Source organism: Cololabis saira, chromosome 17, assembly GCF_033807715.1.
Source record: "Cololabis saira isolate AMF1-May2022 chromosome 17, fColSai1.1, whole genome shotgun sequence".
Lineage (NCBI taxonomy): Eukaryota > Metazoa > Chordata > Actinopteri > Beloniformes > Belonidae > Cololabis > Cololabis saira.
Window position 1 is genome coordinate 9,699,018 of NC_084603.1, and position 21,527 is coordinate 9,720,544.

The window sequence follows — 21,527 nt, forward strand, 5'->3', positions numbered from 1 at the left end:
GACATTAAAACGCGCCAAGTGACGTCACAACACCGTTTCCGGATTGAAAAAAAAAAAATAAGAAAAAAGATTTGTTCTTATTTTATTTATTATAATTATCCTTAAAAGAAAACTAATATGCTTTTTTTTCTTGAAATATTTTTTTTCCTATGACAAATAAAAAACAATCTTTCAGCTTTACAGCGGGTCCATACCTGTCAAGTCTCCCGTTTTGGCCGAGAAACTACCGTATTTTTTTTACCTCTCTTTCCCACCGTCCTCCCGTACTAGTATTTTCCTGTAAATTCCCCGTTTTGTTCAATCCTTTTTTAACTGCAAAATGAATTGTCACTAGTCTCGCGAGAACTGCCCCCCTGCTGTGCCCTGGGTGGAAGTTCTCGCGAGGCTAGTGCCGACAACGGGAGCAAACCAAACTCGGAACGACAAATCAGATATGGATGGATGTAACCAGGGAGAAGACATTTCTGCCCAAAAAGCAAATACTTTGTTTAAAATATATCTAAAAAAGGGAAACCAAATTTACTTCCCTAAAGAGGAGCAGGAGGAGGCTCAGTTATGCTTTCTGAAAGTTATTTCAGCCAGTCATGAATGCCAGACAGCCACATGAGTGAAAATGACAAATTAAAAGAAAATGTAAATGTTTTACTTCAAGACAATGTATATAAACTGAAAATATTTATAATAAATAAGTGTGCTTTAATTCCCTTTGTGTTTTCATTTAAGCTCTATTATAGGAATTACATAGGCTACATAGGAATGTCCACAGCATTTCAGTGTCAACAAAGGTCGGCCGATAAGATTCTGAGCACATAATTGTAGATTGTAAGTGGTTGACAGGTAGTTATTTTGGATTTCTCGTAAAACTGTCTTAAAATGTAAGATACTGGACCTCGATTGGGCTGGTGGGACAGCGGCGGAAAATTTCCAGTATTTTTTAAATCTAAAACTTGACAGCTATGAACGGGTCACATCAAAGTACGTTTAATCTTACATGCTGGAAGCATCATATTTGATATAAGATCTAAGCGAAAAGAAAACCAAACTTTTCAGCTTTTAAAAGATACCTGATAAACAACCATCTCAGTGCCTTAAGACTGATTAAAAACAAACATGGTAAACAACTCCTTAACGCCTATAGATCTTAAGACATTTGAAAATGAGTAATGACCTTGCTTCTCTCCGTTTTTCTCATATTTTATAAATTGTATTTATTTATTTTATATTTAGTTGTTTTTTAATTTTTTTACTATTGACCCGCCATTTGTTGATGTCCTTGCTTTACAACTTATCTGTTACATTTACTGTTGCACTCTTACAGTGATGCAGAATGTGTTGTGTGCCTTATAAATCTACATGCTGTTTTATATGTTTTATATGCCTCAAGGATTTGTACAATATTCAAGTATAAAAAATAAATAAATAAATATTTGATAGAAGAATCTCCGAGACCTCTGCACCAGCCCATCATCAGAAGAAAGAAAACACAAAAAAATGTAAAGGAAAAACATAACACAATAACACAAGAGGAACAAGTTGACGGTGTACTCAGTAATCTAAAAAATGTGTGATACAATTTCTTCTTTTTATAATTTTTGTTGCAGTTCCTCGAAACAAAAGGAGATTTTAGTGCTCATAAACACAAAAATAAGTCTCCATTTAACGAATAATGAATGAATAAATGCTTCACTTGTTTTGGTATCTGGTGTAATACATTTAGATTAAAAGACTGTATAGACAAAGTGGAACAAAATGTTAAAATAAATGTCAAGTTCTCATTAACAACACTTGTAAACAGAAATTCAGAGTAGTTTTCCTGAATTATTAGATTAATCCTATTGTAACTGTATCTTTTTCCTAAAGGATAGGTCAACAATAATTTAAAATGGACATGTGATTTCTGCGATTACATGGTACATTATTCCTAAATTAATTTACATGTAATTAAATTACTCCAGAGCAAGACAATATAATTTGTAAATGGCACGGATATCCAGAGAGCGGGCCAGTGATGCCTCAGGACCGCTGTACACAATGTTGCACAAGAGAAAATATATAAGGATGATCAGAAGATATGCAGGCAAGTAAAAGGCAGACATGTGCACAGTATCAAAAACAATTTGTAGCAATGCTTTGGTGTTTCCTCATTATGTTATGGCTGCTCAGAGTGGACATAATTATCACTATATTTATAAATACAGCTACATTTTTATATAATGTGGTAGTTTAGAAGTTTGTCAAACTCTCTAAAGACAGACGCAATCTACAAAATAAAGTAAATAAAGTAAGCACTGGGTACGTATGAAAAGACAAAAATACCTCTGATATTGAGGTCAATGACTTGGGAATACTCGAGGGATGAAAAATGATCTAAAAGTCCCAGAGAAGTGCAGCTTTTGAGTAAAATAGATTTTCCACCACTGATAGCAAGAGACACAGAGTACTTCACAAACTATGGCATTTATTTCAAATGGAGGCTTCTGCTTTGCTTACATTTTTACAATAAATTACACAATGACCATCATCAGATGAGCCTAATAAATACTATTGACCATTTATCCAATAAGCTCCATTACTTACTCTTAATCTATGACGCAGACTGTTTTCCATATACAGTTTCATACAGCATTAGCTTCAGGCCATGTACAAGGTAGAAAACAGTTAAGCTGCATCCAAAACCACCATTCTCCTCTAACAAGCATACTCTAGAGAAAAAACAAAGGAGAGTACAAACTAAAGCAAACATGAAAAGTTTAAAAAAGGAGAGAGGGAAATAGAAAAAAACAAAAATACAGAGATCGATGAAAGAGGACATAAAAGAGCATGAGTAAACTGAAATCAAGAAAGAGGACAAAGGGAAAACAAACATGCTGCAACCCTCAGTATTTACACTCAAACTACAGTTAAAACCATAAAACTGTCTGTACAGAAAAGTACATGTTATTAACAGTGCAAGATATTAAATAGCTTGACTCAAAACACTTCTCAATATACAAATGTATAACAAAAGCATTACAATTACATACAAGTGCCGAACAAAACGTAACTTCAGGTTATCATACAGTAGGAGATCTATATACAAAGGAAACACTGGAGATGTCTTCAGAAACGTTTACACGTACGCCACTTTGTGATATAAATGCACATTTACAATATCTCTACCTTTTATTCTGGTCTTAGTACAAGAAACGGAACCAAACCAGTTTGTGATCGTGAGTAAAATCAGGAAACTATGCCAAAAGAATATGCGTTGCTTCATTAAATGAAGCAAAAATATAGTTAATTTAAAAAGAAATCATGCTGTTTGAAACACTGCAAATGTAAGATTTTTGTTTTTTCATGTGTTCATCAGTACTTAATTAATGACAGTTAACTTGAGCGTACATCTTCAGTGAAGATGATTGGACTGGGGATTTAAATGAGTGATGAAAACATGGTGGTATAAAACAGACAGGCTTTCAAAAAGGCTGATGAACTGAAGTAATGCAACCTTTCATCACTCCCATCATTGCACATTTCATACTGCTGAACTCAACAGTACAACCCAAGCTGGATGAGTATTCAGTAGTAGATTACAAGAGATCCAGTATAGGAGTTCTGCTTTTACAAATCAGTTTTCTTTTCTTTTTTTAAAACATCCATCATTATCTGTCAGACGTAGCCCTTCACTGCCTGCTCACCCATACGGCATTCTTCAGTCCTTATAAAGGGACACATTATTCCAGCTGACCCTCTGATTTAAGAAGAGGATCAGGAAAAAAACAAAAAAGAAAGTGCTTTCCTTTCTCAAAGTGCCCCTGGGGGAAGAACAAAAAGGCACTACAGTATCGTTCCATATTCATCCGCTGAGGCTATGAGAGGACTGATAACAATCCACCACCACTTATATGCAAACACGCGCAGGAGCACGTGATGCCAGCAACTTTAGGTTTAACCCCACACAGACTTTTTATTTTTATTTTGAATGAGTGTGGACAGAGAAACGTGGCAAATCGACCTATTGTATGCCCTTAATGCCAATGTGGCAGTGTTCCTCTGAGGTCCTCCAGTGACGCGGACCGGGCCGCGTCGAGCGATGAGAGCCGATCCCGGGGGGGGGAGGGGGTCTGCTCAGGAAATTATCCCATACAACTTTATCAAATGGAAACAATTATTGCTTGCAAAAACAATTCTTGGAAATGTTCTAATAAGAAGAGAGCAAAAGACAAATCTGGATATTTTTTTTCTCGTTTGTTTTGATAAAATTTCATCTCCGTACACAATCTCCATAAAAGTGCACTTAAGTGCCGTTAGCTTGCCAAGAAAACAGTTGTCAGTAGAAAATAGTGCTTTTTTTTCTTTTCTTTTGCTTCTTTTTCTTGCCGTCTCTGGTCTGGTTTTTGTGCCCCAGTAGTTACAGTCTGCGGGTTGCCTCGTCCGTCCCGTCGACAGGAAATGGGGGCGGTGACCCCAGGTTGCTGGTTAAGTGCTTAGTGCGATGGCTCCTTGTTGGTTCGCTCTGTCACCTGCATTCGACTGACACCCCAGAGTTCTGAGACGAGGAGGACGAGGATGATACCGGAGGGTCGGCGAGGGTCAGCATGACGGCCGCCGTCAACGAGCTGGAGGACGGTGATGACGAGGAGGAGGAGGAGGAAGCAGCCACTGCGTCTGCAGAAAAAAGCAAAAATAGTGTTCAGGGTTAAATCGGTTTCTGTAGAAACTTCCTGTCTTCAACTCACCAGGCTAAAAACTAAAAGCTATAAATCCCGGTGACGTATAAGCAAGGAGGCGACTTACTCTCCCGTTCCTTCTTTTTCATGCGTTTTCGTCGCCTGTCGATAGAGGCCACCTCAGACTTTAGGGAGAGGTAGTGGTTCCTGATGTCTTGCAGCTTCTCCTGAAGAAACGAAATCCTCTCCAGACCGTTCATCTTCTCCAGATCGGCTGAGGGGAATAAGAGCAGTGCATTGTGGGGTGTCAGCTTTTGTAGTACAGAGAAAAAGACGATCACCCAATACTCTCATCTGTTCTCGTCTGTTCTGTGTCATAAGTCACAGGTCAATTACAGCTCCCCGTGGGTGCGGGTTTACTTTAATGGACCTGGGACTTGCAAGTATCCCATAATGCTTTATGTGACAGATAACTGGCAATGATAAAGGAGAGAGCTCCATACTCTAGTTAGATGTGGAAAAAATGATGTGCAGTCAGAAATACACGTCTCGAAATCGTCCGATTAATCAATAATGACCACATAGTTGGCGGTAAAGGTTTTTGGAGGAGCAAGGTCCTGTTAGCAGGGTGGCAGTTTTCCAGGACACCGAGGAGGTGAAGCATCAGGATTCATTTACCCAGAAAACCACAAGATCATCTTGTGAAATCGTGCTGAAATATGCAGCTGTCACTCTCGCATCTGCAGTGGTTAAATGTGACATATAATGTGTTCTGGTATGATAAAGAGGGTAATCAGAGCTGGAAGAATGCAAATATGTACTTCGTTCACTCAAAAAGGAGTTAAATTACTGTTTGGTTAATCTACTTGTACTAGAGTGCTGCCTTTGTGTTTTTGAATTAATCATTTTATGGTGTTTAATAATTTTACTGCAGCCATTATTTTTTTTTGTGTCTCTGAATGTATTTTTCTTCTCATTTGCCAGAAGCTCTGTGCTCCTTTAACGGGTCAATGAATCGTTTAAAAATGTACTGCAGTTTAGTGCCACGGCTGTTTTGTATTGGAGACATGAAAAAATACGAATGACATATGTTTTACTGTTAATAATTATAAAGTTAAATGAGATCACTTTTGTGTCAGCAATGGTTAGTGGCTCTTAATGTGACACAAATTATATCAATGTTTGGCAAATCTTCTTTCACAAATCTTCTTTTTCTCAAGAAAAACTGGTATCAGAACAACTGAACTTGAAATGATTTCTTTGTTCATTTATTGAAGCAACAACAACAAACAACAGACAGAATGTGACGTAGTCTTATACAAATGAAACACATGAAAACCCAAATATTTGGCGATCACGGAGCCAGCTGCACTTGTAGAGACATTGCTGCCCAGAAAGGAAGAAGAAAAGGTTTAAAGAGGAGAAAAAGAGTTGTTGTTCTGCAGGTTTTTGGTTATTCTTAACTCTTTTCTTCTCCATTGTTCTTCTTCTGCAGTTCAACCAACGCTTTCTCAAGTTGGATCCTCAAATCTTCCATTTTCATCTTCTGCTCTTCTGCGTTTGTGAACTCCAACTGCAACGTTTTCTTGTTTTTTTTTATCTTTTTCTTGGCGTCTTGCATGATTACCTTGGACTGACCCATGATAGTTTTCTCTACTTTCAAGGCTCTCTTCTCATATTCTAGTTGTTTCCTGTCTGCCTCCAAGTTCTCCATCTGCCACTGCAGTTTCCTCCTCTCTTTCAGGACTCTTTTCCAGTGTATATCCGTTTGTATCGTGGATCCGTCCATTTCCATGGTTCCCCTAACCTCTTCCAGGCGTCTCTTGTCGTCCTCTAACTTTGTGAACTCCTGCTGCAGTTTCATCTTCTGCATCTCAAATTCTTTGTGTTCTCGCTCCATTTTTCTTTTGATGTTCCGGGTTTGTGTTTTTTCCCGGTTCAAGTTTTTCCCAACCCTCTTCCAGTTGTTTCTGATTGTCCTGCAACATGTTGACCTCCTGCTGCAGCTTCCTGCTCTCCGTCTGTAGTTCTTGACTGTTTTCTTTCATCCTCTTCCTCATTTTCTCCATCTCAGTTCTCTCTTCATCCAGCTTTCTCTGTTTTGATTCCAGGAGTTTTATTTCCTTCTCCAAATCCATCTTTCCCTCTCTAAGTATTTCCATTTCTTTCTGATGTTCTTTCTTTTTCTCCCCGACAGTTTGTTTTTCTCCATTTTCAGTTTTTCTTTCTGCTCCACCAAGTCAATCTTCTCCTTCTCACTTTCTCGTTTGACTTCTTCAATCTCTCTTCTAGTCTCTTCCAGGATCTTATTTATCTGATCTGCTAGGTGTTCCTTCTCTTTCTGGAGCTCTCTGTTCTTGTCTGCAACTTTTCTCTGCTCGTCTTTCAACTCTCTCTCTTTCTGCTCCAACATTTTCTTCTCGTTGTGCAGCTTGGTCGTCACCTCCTGCAGCGATGGCCACGTCAGGCCCCGTGACGGCTTCTTCTCCAACGTCCCCCTCTCCAGGTCCATCTCTCCCTGGATGCTGTCTTGTCCTTTTCCGTACTTCAGCAGCATTAGTTCGTCCCACAGTAGGTTCAGTTTGGGAATATCTGGACTGGAGCCTCCGAACTTCCTCCTGGAGCTCTGAAACTCGACTTCTCAGACATGCCGTTGTGTTGGTTCAGTAAAGCGTTCGGTCTTTTGCAGTTGTCCAGATCTTTTTTGAGTTGCTTGAAATATCCAGGAAGAGTCCCAGTCTCTGTGTTAGATTTCTGTAGGTCATTGTACCGATGACCTACAAACTACAAACGTTGTAATGTTAGATTAGATTAACTGTAATCTCTCATTAAATATTACTCTTAATTTTTTTTAGAAATCAATTGCAATGTATAATATAATAATATAAGCTTTTAAAAGGTCAGGTAGGTCAGAGACGTGGCTACAGCAGTTTTTAGTCTTCACGAGGCCCAAAGTTCCTGGCCGCCCCCCCACCGGCAGTGAGGGTTGAATTAACGTTATTTTCTAATAATTTCTTAGAAAGAATCACAATTTTTATATGAATAAATGTTTTTCAAGACCCCTAATGGTTGGATTTCACATCAAAAACAGTAGAATAAAATAACGTTTATTCGTCCCATAAGGGGACATTTGCGCGGTTTCCAGTCGCAAAGAGCAGAAATGAAGAGCACTAATAAGATGGAACAGAATAAAACAGGACTGTACATTAAACTGTTCACCTTTTATCAATATTATGAATAGAGAAATAAAACTACACACATATACAGTGCCGATTGTAAAGTCTAACAGCAGCAGGAAGGAAGGTCCTACGGTAGCGTAACATTTCATCAATCACCACCGCAACTCCCTCCACCCTGACCAACTGCCTTATTGAAATAAAATCATGGATGCATTTCAAACTTCCTCAAATTCAACTGTGACAAATCAGACTTAATCATCATCGGCCCCAAATCCCTCAACAACACCGCCCACACCTTCAGTCTTATGGACTCAAATTAATGCCATAAATATTTTGTATCTGTAAATAAACTTTGTACTTTACTGTAGAAATATTTTGTGCGTGTGCAAAAAATATTTGTACTTGCAAAAAATATTTGTACTTGTAGATACAAAGCTACAAGCTTTTTTACAAAAGCTACAAACTTTTACAAAACTACAAACTTTTTTACAAAAGCTACAAAATTTGATGTTTGTAGCTTTTGTAAAAAAGTTTGTAGCTTTGTATCTACAAGTACAAATATTTTTTGCAAGTACAAATATTTTTTGCACACGCACAAAATATTTCTACAAGTACAAATATTTTTTCACAGGCACAAAATATTTATACAAGTACAAATATTTTTTTCACACGCACAAAATATTTCTAAAAGTACAAATATTTTTTGCACAGGCACAAAATATTTCTACAAATACAAAGTTTATTTACAGATACAAAATATTTATGGCATTAATTTGAGCCCATACAGTCTCACCATCGACAACTCCACTCTGTCTCCCTCCAGTCACATCCGCAACCTCGGAGTCATCTTTGACAACAACCTCTCCTTCCACCACCTGAAAAACATTGCACGATCTCCGCCCATCACTCTCCTTCCCCGCTGCTGAAACTCACATCCATGCCTTCATCACATCCAGACTCGACTACTGCAACAGCATTCTCTACAGCTCGTCCTCCAAGGTCCTCAATAAACTTCAACACATACACAAAACTCTGCCGCTCGCCTGCTCACTCACACCCGCTCCCGTGACCACATAACCCCAGTCCTCCAGAGACTCCACTGGCTCCCTGTCCCTCAACGCATCCATTTCAAAGTCCTCCCCCTCCAGTCTCCGATCCTCCGATGCCGACCTCCTGTCTCCACCACTCAGAACCAAACACCGGACCTGGGGCGACAGAGCCTGTTCCATATCTGCCCCCCTTACCCACCTTCAAATCACATCTCAAAACTCACCTCTTCAGAACAGCTTTTAATGTGTGATTTGTTTCTTATCCTTTACCTTATCTTTTATCTCTTATCTTTTTATCCTGTGGTTTTTCATTTTTCATTTTCTTGAGCTCAATGTTTTATCTTTGTGTCTGTGAAGCGTTCTTTTAAGATCTTTTAAAAGCGCTCTATAAATAAAATTGATTATCATTCTTAGAGCCCGAGCACTTACAGTGCGAAGGCCGTATCGTATCTGTAGGGGATGTTCTCGTTCTTTTTTTTTTTTTTTTCCTTTCCGACGAAATGAGGGCCTTTTTGCCCCCCTAAACGTGCCCCAAAAGTCACCAAATTTTGCACACAAGCCAGGCCTGGCGAAAAATTATATATTTAATGGTTTGCATTAATGGCCGTGGCCTAATGGCTCAACAGCGCCCCCTAGAAAACTTTGTGTCTCAAGCCCCACAATACGGTTTGACGTACATGCACGAAAATCCATGCACACCTGTATCATGCCGCAACTTAAAGAAAAGTTTCTTGGCGCCATGGCTGAAACCGAACAGGAAGTTGGCCATTTTGAATTAATCGTGTAATTTTGGCGCAATTTATGCCATTTCTTTGGCCGTTAAATGCGTCCCGAACCGTAACGTGCACCCAGGTGTGTTATACATCAAAATGTGTGTCTCTATCCTGCGACGATGGGCATTACTTTTCTCAGTCAAAAGCGTTACGGTGGCGACGAGAGACGCCAAAAAGCGCACGCCCCCCTTCATCTGATTGGTCCATATTTGATAGTTCCTACTTTCTGCCATAACTTTTCAATGGTTTGACATAAAGAGTCATGGGTGGTGTCATCGGACTTCGTTTTGAGTCCTTGACCTTTATTGGTGAAAATTGCACGCGCGAGGGCCCGTTCATCGCTGCTTGCAGCTTTGATTATTATTATTATCTCTGAGTTAATCAATCAAACTCCCATTTAAACGACAACAGAGGGGGAACTTACACATCTGGAAGCTCCACTTGTACACGCGGGGCGATCTTCCGTGGTTGTCTCTGTGGGGGGTGTGATCGGTGTCGCCCTGCTTGTGGTACTTATGGCTGGAGGGGGGGGATCGCCCGTGACACTTGGGTGAAGCAGCAGCCTTCAGATCTGAGGGGCTGCTCTTTGAGGCAGTCGGCTTGGCAGTGCCTTCCACGACAGACTGGTCTTCACTGTCACTGCTGTTGGCTGCAGGGGAGAAGACGAAATGAATATCAAACCAAACAGACAAATCTGCAGCATGGCATCAAGAAACAGATGAAAATGAAAATGAAATTGAGTGGCTGATAAAAAGCACTGCAGGCTTTTGAAATGAGAGCGTGAGTGAAGCATCGGCGGTTCCAGCTGTGCTCACCTGTTTTTCTATTTTTTTTGGGAGGCACACCGAGGCTCTTGCGGTTTGGCTTGTGTTTCTTTGAAGCTCCACCTGTCTGTGATTCCTTTTGCCGCTTCTGACTCACCGACGCTACACAGGAACGAAGGAAACGGCAGAGTGAGAAATGAACCATCAACTTGTGATGCCTAAAACAACAAATAATCAGGATTACTGGAAGATTTGCCGGTGTTTGTACCTTTGGACTTCTGCTCGTTCTCCTGCTGGCTGCCGCTGCTCAGCTCGAGGCTGTAGCTGCTGCTGCTGTTGCAGGAGTGGCTGACGTCATACACCTTTGAGGGAGAAGCTGCCCCTTCGTCCTGTGGGAGCTCCTGGAGCTCCCCCCCCAGGCTCTCCACCTCCACCGTGCTGCTGTCTGTCTCGCTGCGTCCGCCCGCCACCTCCTCCTGCGTGGGGCCGGGCGGGAGGGTTTCAGAATCCTGCTCTGAAGGCAGCGCGGGGGGCGCGGGGGGCGGCGGGGAGGCGGGCGGTGCTTGACCGGAGTCCTCCACGGCGCTGCCTCCACCCGAGGGAGACTCCGGCGTCGTCGGCGGGGTGTTGAGCACGGAGTTGCTGCCGCTGCTGGGAAACTCCTGAAGTTTCTCGTTGTCCATCTGTTCTTCTGAGACTTCATCCTCAGGCCCGGCGTCCGGATCCCCGCCGGGCTCTTCCAGACACGTGGGTACCGGTGGAGGAGGGGAATTTGCAGCCTCCGTGTCCGAGTCGGAGAACAACTCCTTCAGGGTTTTCTTTGGCCACTGGGCTTGGATGCTGGACCACACGTCCTTCTGTCCTTTGGGGCGAACGGCGGCCCTCTCCTCTGCATTCCCAGACACTTTGCTCCTCTTTTCAGGAATCTCCCAGAAGCCAGACGGTCTGCCAGTCTTGGCCTTCTCTTTCATCCCGTTGTACTTCTTGGAAGGCGAGCTCTTGGACTTTGGCCGGTTTCGCTCAACTTCCCCCGCCTGGGAATCTGCCAGTGCCGGACTCTCGTCATCCGAGCTGCTGCTGGACGAGGCGAGGCCCCTTTCCTCTCCGGGACCGGCGGCTCTCTCCTCCAGTTTTCTGGGAGAACCCCCCGGTAACCAGTCGGCGCTCCTGGTGTTTCTTGTCTTAGCTTTGGACTGACCCTTGGAGGTCCTCTCAACGGCACTGTCCGACTTCCTCTTCCTGGTGTTCACCTCTCCCTCCGACTCCGGCTGGCCTCGGCGCTTCCCGGCCTCGGCGCCCTCTGCACCCAGAGCGTCCAGGCTCTTCCCTGAGACTGACGGGGGTTTGGCCCCCTCGGGGGGGGCGTCCCTCTCCCAGCGCTCTGCTATATGAGGGGACTCCAGCGTGCCTTTCCTCAGGCTGCCACAGGAACCCGGCGGATCTTCTTCGTTATGCTCCCCCTCGTCATCCTCGTGCTCACTTTCCTCCGTGGACATCTCCGAGGCTGAAAGTGAGCAAGACAGAGAGGTTGTTAGTTTATTTTATTTTTTATTTTTGTACATGTAAAAAAAAAGAAGAAACAACACTTCATGAGAAGTTTAAGAAAACAAAACAAAACAAGGAATTTCATCCTTCAAAACTTGATAACTTGATTTACATGTGACAAAAAAGGAGTAGGAAGAAGTGTAAACTTATTTATTCCTACCCCCATGCACATAATTATTCACACACTGCACTCACACTGCTAAGTAACAGTATTGTTATTATTATTATTATTAAAGATATTAAACTGTAATTATACTCACACACATACTTATACATGCATGCATACATACATACACGTAGTTGAATATTTCTATATATTTGTACACATATGCCCATATAGATATTTCTATAAATATACTTATTTACACTATGTATATATATACATATACATTAGGGCTGTTCGATTTTGCCCAAAAATAAAATCTCGATTTTTTTTTCTCTCAAAATCCGATTTTCGATTACGATTACGATTACTTTGTGAATTGACAAAAGGCAAAGAAATGATTTCAAATATGCTGTTTTTTATTGAACATTTGCCCCATTGGGCTTTAAGTGCAAACTTTGCTCTTATTAAACCAAAAATGAATGAATAAAGTGCAAAACTCTAAAATAAGTTGAAAAAAAGTTTTAAAAAATATAATAAAATATAAAGTTTTATCTCTGAAAAAAAAAAATCAGCAAATCAGCACTTGCAAACATACAGTAAGTTATATTTCCAATTAAATAAAACAAGACATGTTCTAATTAAACTAAACTGGGTCTTTGCATGCTAAATAATAATGCAACCCATGAAGGAGGTAGAGGTGTGTAATGTCACTCATTACATTTGATACGAGCCGGTCTACCGGTGGCATGTTCCAACGCCCCCTCCTACACTAAAGAGCCTCTCCCATGGGGCACTTGTCGCAGGTATTGAGAGGTATTTCCATCAATCATTAATATGGTATCAATCATTAATATGTGTGCAGACGAGGTTAAAAAAAAAAAAAAAAAAAAAAAAAAAAAAAAAGTGAAAAATCGATTTTACGATTTTCACGTTTTAACATCGTTCTAATTACATAATCGCGATTACGATTTAAAATCGATTAATCGAACAGCCCTAATATACATACACATATATAATTTATAATTTGCTGCCCATTTCTGTACATAAATATACACAGATCTACCCATTCACCCAATAGTGCTATCTGCAGGCCCCTAAAAGCCGCTAACAGACTAATCAACAGACAAAATACAGTTTGTATGAGGACTACGTGTTTACAGGTGTTGCTACCTTGCAGTCCATTGAGGATAGAAGTGATTTCTATCGCCTTGACGGGGGACTGCTGAGCTCCTTTGTCCTCACCATCATCCATCTTGGAGAAGACGTCCTGACTCAGGCCACATTTGGAGCGGGGGACTCGGTTAGAGTTGGACGAGGGGCTGAGGACGTCTCTGTCGTTGAGCCTCTCCAACCTGTCTCGCTCCCTCTCAGCTTTGTTCTGTCGAAATTCAACAGTCAGTGATTGACGTGACGTGACCCAAACAAAAGCTTGCGCTGAACAGTAGTAGTAGTATTAGTAGTAAATATTTATTTCGGTCAATCACAAACAAAAATCAACAAACAAGATAACACAGGTTTTTCCCTGGTCAACATTGTGATTATTTGACCGAAAAGGTCTGGGCTTGAAGCATAAAGCTTATCTTGCCCACCTTTTAACAGAATAGAATATACAAAATAAACAAATGAAGTATCATGAGTCTACACAAAATAATAATAATAGTAATAATAATAATAATAATAGTAATAATAATAATAATAATAATAATAATAATAATAATAATAACAATAATGATGATGATGATAATAATAATAGTAATAATAATAATAATAATAATAATAGCAATAATATGATAATAATAATAATAATGATAGCTCTGAAAACAGAAAGTGAAAAGATGCTAAGGAAACTGGCAAAACAAATTTAAGTTGTCATTTTATCTCATGCATGTGTGCATTCTTCTTTGTTTGCTTATTGTGTTTCTGTATATGTGTCCATTACCTTTGCTTTGAATAATATCTTGTATGCTTTTATTGAATTTGCCAGTTTAAGGTCATTTTCTAATGAGTTCCACAGTTTTACTCCTAAAACAAATAAACAGTGAGTACACCTGAAAGCCGTACCTTTATTTTTTTGCGGTGCTTTATTTTTGGTACATTCTTATTGGCGGGGCGCACAATCTTGTCTGCTTTGATCCATTCATCATATCTAAAAAAACAAGGCAAAAATATCAAGTACAAAGACAAGACACTTTGAACATGCATGGTAATCGAAAAAGGAGCCAAAATTATTCTCTCACACCATCCACCACACAGACACCTCTACTGTTTGAATCCACCATGTTGCTGTGACACAAAAAAGCCTCAACAGCAAAAGTAGAAAATCCTATGATAGAATGTGGAAATAGACAAACCTTAACGATGGAGAAAGAAACTATATTCACACCGACCACCACACAAATCATATTCAACAGTTCCAACAGTACCGAGGGAGCTACTTGGGTTGTATGAGTGGAAATGAAACGTTTCACAACATCACATACACACAAGACACAATGCAGAGAACATCTCACTGTCTTTAACAGAGTGCTGGAAGGACCACACAACAACACTGAGACAATGAAATGCTGATTGCACTAGTTAACCACTGTGTCATGGCACCCTAACACTCCTCTTAACACTGCATTAACCCTGACCCGCTGGGGAGGGGGGAGAGGGTTGAGAGGTAGAGGTGAGTGTAGCAGCAATTTGCTTGGCCTTTCACAGATCCAAAGGGAAGTTTCACATTCAAAAGATCACACTGTTGGGAAAAAAATTAACCAAAACCACTGGTTGATCACTCCCAAGAACTCTGATTGGTTTACAAAAATAGATTAATAGATCAGCCTGTCTGTAGATTTTGAAGAGAGACAGACAGCCGGGGGACAGACAGACGGGGGGATTAAGTCAAAACTGAGTGAGGAAGCTGTGGAGTCATCCACGTAGACGTTGGGTTCTGTTTCTGCCACTAGATGGCCCAGTGTTCTCCATAATCAGAGTACTGACCATGGGTGAGATGAAGCAGAATTGAGAGAAAAGGATGTTGCAGGGACACCATGTAGCAGTGATCCCCTGAGCTGAATTTGCAAGTTAAGTGATGTTCATTTATAATTAGTTCTTTTTGTTTGTTTTTTAGGGTGAATATAGGCGTTAGGTGATTTCTCCCCAGGTCCTGTCTTACCTGACGTTCCAGCCACAGTAGTGCACCAGGTAGAGCACCTCTCCCCCCTCCACGTCTGCCTCTTTCACAGTGGCCTCGTACGTCTTCAGATTGCGGCCTCGCCCATACCTCACCTGCACCTTCATCCCCGGGGGGTAACACTCAAACTCCTCCCCTTCCTCCCCCTCCTGACTGCTGTCATCCCTGCAAGAAAAACAGTTCAGCACTTCCTGGCCCTAGACTGCCCCATTTGCACACCACAAAGCCCCACCCCGCACCCATCCAACCCTGCTGCTAAGAAGCCTGTTTTCTATTGAATTATGCTCCACCTTTGTCTGCCCTGTCCCGTTAACAACACTACACCTTTATCTACAGAGAAACATTAACTTCCCATAGTTGCCCTGCCTTAACTCTAGTCCAGTGTAGCCTCTGGCAAACTGCAGGATAAACAACTGCATCATTAGTAGTAAGCCAGTCAAAACACATCACATGAAGCGTTTAAGCAAATAAAACATTCTTTCATGGGGAACCTCAATGATCATGAGAAATAACTCTAACGTTAGCCTATCTAACACTATATCCACGCATGAGACACTTGGGATTCTCATTCACACACAAGCACACACTGTGAGAACCAAAGCAGCCACAACAAGGAGCTAGTGGGAAACAGTCAGATGTCGAAGCTGCAGGATATTCTGGCAGTGCAGTAAGTGTTTTAGGCGCAAGGGCCACATGGGCGGGTTAGCACAGCAAAGCTCAACTTTGCAGGCAAGAGCAGAAACTAAAGCAGGTCTATGTTCACAGGAAGCACAGGATCCAGTCTGGTTTTGCTGCTGCAAAGAGCAGCGACAGCGCAGCCATTCACACAGCTCGCTACTCAAGAGCCTTCTGTCTGCTAAGAACGGTCCGTGTACTTCGCGGCCATCCGTTTTTTGTTTTGAAATGACAAAATAAAAATAGAGAAATAATCCAAAATAATCAGTTTCCCGTTTTTTGTTTTGATAATAAAAAATGAAAAACGGAAAACGGATCGTTATCCATTATCCGATTTCATTGATGTGTTTGAAAATCGAAATTGGGAATTAAAACAGCGAGTGGAAAACTCTTTTCTCTATTTCATATTCGCTTCCAACGGGGAGGGGCAGTATGTTAGAGTTCAGTACATGTTATTGATTGGACGCTGCTTTTTCTTTTACGCTGCAGCTGAACGGACTGTCACAACATCACTGCAGTTTCATGACGGAGTGAAGACAGATTACAGATTAAACTCATGTTTCACTCCCAGGTTTCATATTTGATTTATTTTCTGTTTCAACATTAAAAAAATCTAAAACTGTTAATTTTCAATCTGATCAACAAAAGAACCAGAAACAACTTTCTTCATTTATTACTGCACATGTGCAATCCCCCCATTTGTCCAATCCTTGTTTTCAGTATCCTTGGAAACTAATAGGAAATAGAGAAAAGGATAATGGATAACGATCCGTTTTCTGTTTTCCGTTTTTTATTATCAAAACAAAAAGGGGAAACGGATTATTTTGGATTATTTCTCTATTTTTATTTTGTCATTTCAAAACAAAAAACGGATGGCCGCGAAGTACACGGACCAAGAACCCACAACGGAGAAGATGTGAAGAGCTGGAGAATCCGTCAGGAGCCCGAGACAACAGGGGAGAACATGACTCCATGTTACGTTTCATTGGCCTTTATAACTGTATCTGGTCACATGGCAACAAGTGGCAAATTAACTGCATTAAAGTCAAGTAATTTACTCTTAAGATGAAATACCAAACACGTTTTGGGTTCCTGCTTCTTAAATGTGGAAATTTACCATTTTCTTCATTAGTCAACTTTACTCTCTGCTTATTATAACAAACAAAAAGGAGAAATAATGAAGAAAAAAACAAAAAAAAAAGTCCAGATAAACTGTGAACTTAAATAATCAGGCATTTGCTTGGACTTAATAAAAGAAGGTGATAATGCTCGGGCAGCAGCTTTATCCCAGTAGAGCAGCGCTTCATTAAAGGAACACAAGTTTACAATTTAATCTCACAGTAAACCACTTTGAACCGGCTACACACATGATCCTCTACTGAAATGAAAGGCTGATCAGCACACACTTCAGGTCCTTCCAGATTACAGGTCGTCAGCATCAAGCAGGTGTGATATGATCAGGAAAGCTTAGATCGGATCAGCCTGTGGGTTTCTGCAGCGTGAATCTGTGAGCCGGCACACTACGGCACAATCTGTGATCCCGACGGAGCCAAAGAAAGCGTGAGCCGTTGGACGACTCCACGTAGGACGGTAGTCGGCCTGATCTCGTGTCGAGTGACTGAGGCCACAGACTCCAGAGAGAAAACAGCTGTGATAACTGCAAATGTTCTGACTTTCTAAACAAGGAAAACATGAGAACAACCACTATTTCAAGCAACTCCAACCACTTTAAAACACAACTGCCCCCTCTGGACTTGACCAAACACAGGACTAAACTGGTCAGCGTTCCCAACCAGGCACCGTGGACTCGAAACAAAAAGGAGGAAAAGCAACTACAGGGACAAAATCAGGAATTTGCTAAGAACACTACAAGGCACCGTTTCCTCTACGGGTTACAGCATCTGAAGCACGATTTGACAGCTGGGTGTTAATGCCTCGGTGACAACATTCACACACATGGAACATTAATCAAGCTTAACACCAAAAGCCAAAAAACATGAGAGAAATGACAGGAGGAGTGTTCAGAGAGAGAGAGAGAGAAAGAGAAAGAGAAAGAAACAGAGATGTGGAGAGGGCAGAAATTGAGAAGAGTACAGAAACGTTACGTGCACTGAGTGAGGGAAGCTCACCCCGACAGAGACAGACAGAGACAGAGAGCACGCGGTGTGACAGGCCAGGTGAAAGGTAGCAGTCAGGCTTTGGTGCTCTAACATATCTCTGCCAGCTGATGCCGACCAAGCCACGAGAAATAATAATAGCACAGACGGCAGCAGGTAGGAGCTTTGTTAGAGGAGAGCTCTCCTCTCCCTGGTAGCAGGTCGAGGTGGATTGTGAGTATTAGTGTCATTAAGGTCACAAGGATCACTTCTACTCATCTACTAATGCTCTTGTAGCTTGCACAAAGAAAAGCGACAACATCAGGTCATTTTGCCGTGAGTTTTTAACATAGTCTAACATAGGCTTTGCGTACAAGAGCCCTGCATAATAACGCTGGCGTTTGTTCCATGAGGGTATTTTTGAAGCGCTGCCGAGGAGGGACAGCCCCGTCACGCCACCTACCCCGAGTTGTCCTTGCTCTCCTGCTCGTCATCATGCTCCGGCTTCATGTCGTCGCCCCCGAGGCGAGAGGTGGACGAGCCCTCGTCTGCATCTCCCCTGAGGGGACCGTCCTCTTCGTCATCTTCACTGTTCCCGCCGTCGCTTCGCTCCGTTCTTGAGGGCTCCGATTCCATCTTATTCCGGGTCAACTCAGGTTTCTCATCCTGTCGTAGGAGGGAAGCTTTGGATAAATATCCAGTACAAGATGGGATACAAACATTTGAATCCAAGAGCTTTTGCAGAAATGCACCTTGCACACTACAGGATGTGCACAGCAAGGTTCTCCATCCATCTGGGCTTTCTGCTCTTCTGAGCTGGATGACGGAGGATTTGCCCCTCCTGCCTCCTCTTCAGATTTCACTTCTCTCTTGGGACCCTGCTTCAGGGGCAGGTCCATCCTGAAGGTGATGGCTGTGGACGTGCAGTATTCCTCAAATCCATACAAATACCTGCAACAACATTCCCAACTTCAGATGTCTACATAAAGAAATAACTAAGACTAAGAGTGAAATCATGTGAAAATAAAAGCTTAATTTAAGCAAACGTTTTAGATTAAAGTAGTAGGACCAAAACAGACTGATGAAAGTAAGTCAAGACCAGTGTAAAGAGAAAAAGGAATGATAGCACACGTAAGAGCGGGAAAACAGGCAGCCCTTTACGTTGAGGCAGCAGCTGAACATACTTGCGGTAAGCACACTTGACGTTGTAGCCGGCCGCTGAGTTGAGCACAGGGATGCCCAGGTCCTGATAGACTTGCTTCCAAACTGAGCCACTTTCAATCTGCATGGGATCATTGGACACAGTCATCAGTGTCTAATGCAGAGGTGTCAATTAACGAAGTACAAATACTTTGTTACCTTACTTAAGTAGGAATGTTGGTTATCTATACTTCACTGGAGTAATTATTTTTCAGACGACTTTTTACTTTTACTCCTTACATTTTCACGCAATTATCTGTACTTTTTACTCCTTACATTTTAAAAACAGCCTCGTTACTCTATTTCATTTCAGCCTTTAAAAAAAAAACTATCCAGTTAAATTGCTCCATCCGGATAGAGTGAATTTGGTTGTGGTTGTTTCAGATGTTCTTGTCCAGTTTTGTTCTTACATCCGTTCCCTCAGATTCCTGCAACTAAACTTGGATGTACATTCCAATAAAGGTTAGGATAAATGATATCATGCCTCTGAAGTTTGACTTTTTGCACCATTACAATACTTATAGGCAACTAATCATCATATCTCCTGCTCTGAAACACATGTTAATGTTCAATAGTACACATATATGGTTCTTTAATATATTTGCATTATACTAAGATGCATTCATTTTCAATGGCTTTTGTCCTTAATGGCTTTTTTCCCCCTTACATTACTTTTACTTTTATACTTTAAGTAGTTTTGAAACCAGTACTTTTATACTTTTACTTGAGTAAAAAACTTGAGTTGATACTTCAACTTCTACAGGAGTATTTTTAAACTCTAGTATCTATACTTCTACCTGAGTAATGAATGTGAATACTGAAGACACCTCTGGTCTAATGCAACATGCGTGATCAAACCGCTCAGAGAGAAATGGGAAGGTGGTCCTCACATTGTCGAAGCCTCTTAGTTTGTGTACCAGCCTGTACAGCTTGAACAGGTTCAGGTTCCTGTAGCCGAGAACGGGCCGCTTGTTGATGGGCGTTCCTGCAGAGGTGAAACACAATGTTTACAGGTACAGACACAGCCAATAGCCAAACAAACTCCTTCCCCATCAGTCTATTCTGCACCGTATCACTCACCCCTGTCCTCCATGAACTTGTAGAGCTGCTGCAGAAAGTTCTCCCTCTCCTCCGGGAACGGTTCCACCTCCTCCTGCACACAGGGAGCCATACAGTGGCTGAGGATGCTTTTGTTTGAAGGATGTGGGAACGAGTGAATATGCATGGTTCTACATCTACCTCCTCCTCTTCTCTGCTGGCATCTTCTTCTTGGTCCTCTTCCTCATCGTCATCATCCTCCTCGCTGCTGGAACTCTCCTCTTTCACCTCCGTCTTCCATGTGCCGGGTATTAGCAGCTTCTGCTGGAACTCAAGGGCTGCATCCAGCGCTGTTACGCACACAAAATACATGATTACACATTAGCCACAGCTACAGATTATTCCCTCACATATATCCTATTTCAGTTCAGGACATAATAACAAAAAAAGATCTGTCCTTGCCAGGATTAAAAATAATTTAAACACAACCTCAGATGAACAACACATTAATTTGACATTAATAAAAGTAGTATGTAGAACCTCTTTAGGAGGAATAAGTTGCAGTAAATCTAATTTTGATCTTGTTATCAGTGTTTTTTCTTCAGTAGAGGAACTTTACAACGTTGTTTCAGTTAATTTATGATACTGCTGTTACAACACCCACTGTGCTTGTCTTTGATCATCTGCCCAAGGCATGTTGTTTCTCAAGGTCTTGTGGTCTGATCAGACGCATCGTTCCAACCTGAGATGTGCTATCATGTTCTTTTTCGAAAAAGACAGGCGTCTCCTCCTGGCAACCTTTCCAAGCAAGCTTTACTTATAATAGTTGTACTGTACTACTTTAAAGGCCTCAGTCGGCACGCTAAATGTTAGAGTTTGAGATGAAGCTCCTGGGATTTTTATAGTTTCTCTGAACATGAGACGGTCTGACCTTGAGGTGAATTTGCTGGAAAGACTGGCAACTATCTTGAATGTTTTTCCACTTGTGAATTATCTTGCTCACAGGAGAGTGATGGACTCCGAATAGTCTGGAAATGGCCTTATAACCCTTCTCAGACTGACGGGCGGCAGCGGTCGCTTTTCTCAGATCATTGTTGATGTCATTCTTCATTTGTGTGTTAAGACACAATCACCAAATCATCTGCTCTTTAGAGAACTTTAGAGAACTGTTACGGATCAATTCATCAAATGCATCTGATTAGCAGCCGTTGGCTATTACTTACAGTCTTAATTGTAATAAGTAGTTTCCTCACAGTACTTCTGCATCTTATTTGCTAA

At 41.4% G+C, this 21,527-nt stretch overlaps 1 protein-coding gene across 3 annotated transcripts in view; it reads right to left on the reverse strand.

Annotated features, from left to right (window-relative positions):
- Positions 1-2,446: 2,446 nt before the first annotated feature.
- Positions 2,447-21,527, reverse strand: part of arid4b (AT-rich interaction domain 4B) — a 51,869-nt gene continuing 32,788 nt past the window's right edge. Inside the window, exons 11-24 of one of the 3 annotated variants that reach the window (XM_061746165.1) lie at positions 20,451-20,599; positions 20,292-20,364; positions 20,102-20,196; positions 19,196-19,293; positions 18,764-18,962; positions 18,475-18,677; positions 15,223-15,405; positions 14,127-14,211; positions 13,308-13,443; positions 10,683-11,918; positions 10,466-10,576; positions 10,075-10,299; positions 4,777-4,923; positions 2,447-4,647 (exon numbers count right to left, since the gene is read on the reverse strand). In XM_061746165.1, coding sequence (XP_061602149.1) covers positions 4,499-4,647; positions 4,777-4,923; positions 10,075-10,299; positions 10,466-10,576; positions 10,683-11,918; positions 13,308-13,443; positions 14,127-14,211; positions 15,223-15,405; positions 18,475-18,677; positions 18,764-18,962; positions 19,196-19,293; positions 20,102-20,196; positions 20,292-20,364; positions 20,451-20,599 — 3,089 coding nt within the window. In that variant the 3' untranslated portion in view covers positions 2,447-4,498. Of the gene's footprint in view, positions 4,648-4,776; positions 4,924-10,074; positions 10,300-10,465; positions 10,577-10,682; positions 11,919-13,235; positions 13,444-14,126; positions 14,212-15,222; positions 15,406-18,474; positions 18,678-18,763; positions 18,963-19,195; positions 19,294-20,101; positions 20,197-20,291; positions 20,365-20,450; positions 20,600-21,527 lie in introns of all 3 variants that reach the window. The other 2 variants (XM_061746164.1, XM_061746166.1) reach the window with 2 other exon arrangements.